At 42.3% G+C, this 5,390-nt stretch overlaps 1 protein-coding gene across 1 annotated transcript; it reads left to right on the top strand.

The window, feature by feature from the left end:
* Positions 1 to 615: 615 nt before the first annotated feature.
* On the top strand, positions 616 to 1,632 carry TAAR1 (trace amine associated receptor 1; the record flags this gene model as incomplete). The annotated part of the gene is made up of 1 exon (XM_081140394.1): positions 616 to 1,632. The coding sequence occupies one exon, from the start codon at positions 616 to 618 to the stop codon at positions 1,630 to 1,632; it is 1,017 nt and encodes a 338-aa protein (XP_080996520.1).
* Between the last annotated feature and the right edge of the window lie 3,758 nt (positions 1,633 to 5,390).

The raw sequence follows: 5,390 nt of genomic DNA, 5'->3' as shown, positions 1-5,390 counted from the left end.
GAAGTAAAGGTATGCATTTTCTTTCTATTATAATCAATTATAAAATAAAAAATATATGTGATCAAGTGTAAAAGCAGGATTAGTGGATATTCTCTACAAGAGGCACATTTAAAATATTTCACTGTTTTTTCACTCAGGCATTTCAATTCTAAACTTTCTAGCAAGTTGTATCTACCTTTTAGAACATAAACTTTCCTTACAAAACTTTCCTTTGAGCAAAGACTAGTTCCATGGATTAAAGCTATGAAAAATTCATCATTTGACCTTCTCTGACCTACAAAAATGACAGTTTTGTATATGTCAACCTAATAACTCAACCTTTTATTTCTAGCACAGTATCTGACATCAAGTTGATGTTAAAAACATTATTAAACTCAACTATTGAACTAAACTTAGAAATAAAAGCTCCTTCCAAAATAATTATTGTTCAGCAAGAAGTAATAGGTGGGTGTGTTAAGAGAAATCAAATTGCCAATGACCCACTCTTTTTTTCCTTCCAGGTTTCTGGGATAGATATATGGAAATAAAAGATGGAGCTTTAACCGGATTATGGATTTAGAAGAAAGATTCAACACATAAAGGAAGAAATAAACTGGCAGAGAGCCCTCAGGAACGATGTCCTTTTGCCACAATATAATCAATATTTCCTGTGTGAACAGCAGCTTGCCGAATGCTGGCCGTGCTTCCCTGTATAGTTTAATGGTGCTCGTAATTCTGACCACAGTGATCGGCAATCTGATAGTTATTATTTCCATATCACACTTCAAGCAACTTCATACCCCAACTAATTGGCTCATTCATTCCATGGCCACCGTGGACTTCCTGCTGGGGTGCCTGGTCATGCCTTATAGCATGGTGAGATCTGCTGAGCACTGCTGGTATTTTGGAGAAGTCTTCTGTAAAATTCACACCAGCACTGATATTATGCTGAGCTCAGCATCCATTTTCCACTTGTCCTTCATTTCCATTGACCGCTACTATGCTGTGTGTGACCCGTTGAGATACAAAGCCAAGATCAGTAGCTTGGTTATTTCTGTGATGATCTTCATTAGCTGGAGCATCCCTGCTCTTTTTGCATTTGGGATGATCTTTCTGGAGCTAAACTTCAAAGGAGCTGAACAGATGTATTACAAACACACTCATTGTGTCGGGGGTTGCTCTGTCTTCTTTAGCAAAGCACCTGGGGTACTGGCCTTTATGACTTCTTTCTATATACCTGGATCTATTATGTTGTGTGTCTATTATAGAATATATTTCATAGCTAAAGGGCAGGCAAAATCAATTAATAATGCAAACCGGAAGCTTCAAATTGAATTGGAAGAGAAAAATGGAATTTCACGAAGCAAAGAAAGAAAAGCTGCAAAGACTTTAGGGATTGTGATGGGAGTTTTCCTAATATGCTGGTGTCCTTTCTTCGTCTGCACAGTCATGGATCCTTTCCTGGGCTATACTATTCCACTCACATTGAATGATGCATTAATTTGGTTTGGCTACTTGAACTCTGCTTTTAATCCAATGGTTTATGCATTTTTCTATCCCTGGTTCAGAAGAGCACTGAAGATGATTCTACTTGGTAAAATTTTCCAAAAAGATTCATCTAGGTGTAATTTATTTTTAGAATACAATCCATAGAATTATACCTTACTGTTTTGCAGAACAGCTGGTAATCATATTTATGAAAACAGCATAATCAACCACATGCGCCAACTGCAGGGTCTTTAATCAGTTACTTGATTTAAAGAATGTATAATGAGATATGATGATTGCTTCCTACTTGGGATGTAGAAGATATGACCTTTGCCATTTTTACTATACATATGAAGCTTTGCAAGTTCATAATTTAAGGTCCTACATTTAAAATACTTTTCCTGCTCTTTCATGAACCTCCATGAAATTGAAAGTGTCCTTTACTCAGTTGTTTAGTGGTAGAAGCTATGGACTGCATTTGAAAATGCACATTAGAGTGACTGTCATATATTTGCTTGAATTTGTATGGTTTATTTCTTTTGTAAAATCAGCTAAAAGTACATATAAAAGTTATTTATTAAATAATTATTTATACATACTTTGCTACTTATCATAAATTCTTATTAATATACATTCTAATTCTTTTTTATGTTTATTTTTTTACTGTGTGTATTCTAATTGATTTTTTTTAAAATTTATCTTTATTGTTGAAAGTATTACAGGTTTCCCACTTTTTCCCCCCAATTGACCCCCTCCACCTCACTCCCACCCCCTTCCCAGGCCTTCACCCTGTTATTGTCTGTGTCCATGGGTTATGCATATATGCATATAACTTCTTTGGTTAATCTCTTCCCACCCTCCACCTCCCTTCCCTCTTACCTCTAAAATATGATTGTATGTTGCATGCATCAATGCCTCTGGATCTATTTAGTTCATCAGATTCTTTTGTTCATTAGCTTCTTCTTAAAGAAGACCCTTCAACATTTCCTATAGTGCTGGTCTGGTGGTGATGAACTCCTTTAGCTTTTTCTTATCTGTGAAGCTCTTTATCTGACCTTCAGTTTTAAGTGATAGCTTTGCTGGGTAGAGTAATCTCGGTTGTAGTTCCATGTGTTTCATCACTTTGAATATTTCTTGCCACTCCCTTCTGGCCTACAAGATTTCTGTTGAGAAATCAGCTGACAGTTGTATGGGTGCTCCTTTGTAGGTAACTAATTGCTTTTCTCTTGATGCTTTTAAGATTCTCTCTTTGTCTTTAACCTTTGACATTTTAATTATGATGTGTCTTGCTGCGGGCCTCTTAGGGTTCCTCTTGTTTGGGATCCTCTGTGCTTCCTGATCTTGTAAGTCTATGTCTTTCCCCAGGTAGGGAAAGTTTTCTGCAATTATTTTTTCAAATAGGTTTTCAATTTCTTGCTTTCTTACTTCTCCTTCTGTTACCCCAATAATATGAATATTGGGCCTCTTGAAGTTGTCCCAGAGGCTCCTTATACTATCTTCATATTTCTGGATTCTTTTTTCTTTTTTGCTCTTCTGGTCGGATGTTTTTTGTTTCCTCATGTTCCAAATTGCTGATTTGATTCTCAGCATCCTCTACTCTACTGTTGATTCCCTGTAAATTATTCTTCATTTCAGCTCATGTAGCCTTCATTTCTGATTGGTACTTTATTATGTCATTGATGGTCTCACTTATTTTCGTAATAGTCTTACTAATATCCTTGAGCATCTTTATGAGCATAATTCTGAACTCTGTATCTAGTAGCTTGCTTGGCTCTATTTCATTTAATGCCTTTTCTGGAGATTTCTTCTGTTCTTTCCTTTGTGACATGTTTCTTTGCCTCCACATTTAGGCTGCTTCCAGGTGTTTGTTTCTATATATTAGGTAGAGCTGCTATGTCTCCTGGGATTTGTAGAGTGGCTTTGTGTAGTAGGTGTCCTGTAGGGTCCAGTGGCTCAGCCTTCCCAGTCACCTGAGCTGGGCCTTCTAGGTGCTCCCCTGTGTGGGCTGTGTGCTCTGTCCTGTTGTAGTTGATTGAGCCTTGGTTGCTGTTGGTGTCACTGGGAGGAACTGACCCCCAGGCCAATCGGCTGTGAGGACCCTCTGCAACTACAGCCAAAGAGCTGCTATGCTGGAGACACCCCTATGGAGCAGGATTTACTTCAGTGAAGCTTTGGTGTTCACCAAGTGCACCCCTTGAGTGTGTCTCTCCTGGATGTGGTAGGGTTGTAATCCAGCGTGGTTGAGTCTGACCACCAGGTGCACTGTCTCTGGGGCCTCCGGGGAGGTGCAAAGTCAGCCTCTGCCTTTGCCTTGCCCAGGGCCACCCAGCATGAGCTACACAGCAAACGGTAGTTGGCTGCTACTTGTGCTGGGCTTGGAGGTGTCCAGGAGGCCAAGCTATGAGCCAGTGCAGGCTGCTGCTAGTGCCAGGCCTGGGGCCGCTTATCAAGCCGCATGGGGCCTGCTGCTGCTTGTTTGAGAGATTTTAGGAAAGTCCTAAGCATGAGGCTGGAGAGGCCACTTGCACAGAAAAGCCCCGGAAATGGCCTGGATGAGCCTCAGGTGGGGAGGGGCGGGGCCTCCGGGAATCACGGGGCGGGGCCAAAGGTGAGAGTCAGGTGCTGGCGATTCAAACATGGCGCCTGCCTGCCGGCTGTGTGCGGGGAGGACTCGCCAAAGGAGCCATGGCCTCCGCCAGCCCTTCTGCCTGGGAGGAAGCCGCCCTCCGCCTCTCGCCCGGATCTCAGGCAGGTTAGTTCCTCCCTGAATGTCCCAGGTCCCTTCAGGCTGCCGCCCGGCGCTGGGCTCAGAGGGAGCGTCCGGGTGAGTCCGTGCCGGGCCCTTTAGGAGGAGCTGCTGGGGCTCCCGCAGCCTCCACGACCCTCAGGGACAGTCCCCACTGGTTTTCACAGCCTGAGGTTGTGGGGACATCTCTTCCTGGCCCTGGAGCCCTGGGCTGGGGGCCTGCTGTGGGACTGGGACCCCTCCCTCCTCTGGGAAACCTCCCCCGCCGAGATTCCCTCCTGGGTTTAACCAACAGCGCCGGGTGTGGGCCCGCGGCCGTTTCTCTGATTCAGTCCCGATCCATCGGCGTCTCTGCCCCTCCTCCCGGTGTTTCTTCAGGTCCCTGGTTGTGGGGCTTCTGTGCAGCCAGATTTCAGGAGGCTCTGAGTGCTGGTGGTTCTGTTGTAATTTTGGTGTAGTTGTGGGATGCGGTGGGTGCAGCTGTTACTTACGCCTCCATCTTGTTGCTCTGGTCTCTAATTCTTAAATATCTTGATTTTCATTTTAAAATAGGTATTACTAATTCTCATATTTTAGGAAATTTGGAAAATAAAGAAAAAATAAAAATAAAATATATGGAAATATAAAAATATAACTTATAGCTTACTTCCTGAAAGGACTATATTGTTTGAAATTCTTAAAAACATTGTTTTTTGGGTGATTGTATAATATTTCATTGTATGAATGTACAATGATATTTTTTAACTGTTTCCTTATTGTTGACCACTTAGGTGTTTTTAATTCCTTAAAAAAAAAGAAAGAAAGAAATTAAATCAAGTTTCTGCCTGTTACCTGCTATTGCCGCTCGTGAAAGTATCTGGAAGGATTTTTACCATATTTCAAGGTTATGCTTGGTATGGTAGAACTCAAAATATAAGCTACATGAAGTAAAACAAATTCACTTGCTTAGCTCCAGGCTGCACCAAAAGAGAGGATGTCATCCATCAAAGTGGCAAACCCTAAGGGATAACAAGAGGCATAATCACCCCTAACTAGTTTGCTCAGTCGTTAGAGCACTGGCTCTCGGACTGAAGAGCCCCAGGTTCGATTCTGATTCTGGCCAAGGGCACGTGCCTCTTTTGCAGGCTCGATCCCCGGTCCTGGTGAGGGTGCGTTCTGCAGGCACCCAATCAATCAA

Source organism: Miniopterus schreibersii, assembly GCF_964146895.1.
Source record: "Miniopterus schreibersii genome assembly, chromosome: 6".
Classification (NCBI taxonomy): Eukaryota; Metazoa; Chordata; class Mammalia; order Chiroptera; family Miniopteridae; genus Miniopterus; species Miniopterus schreibersii.
This window is presented reverse-complemented; position numbering and strand designations above follow the sequence as displayed.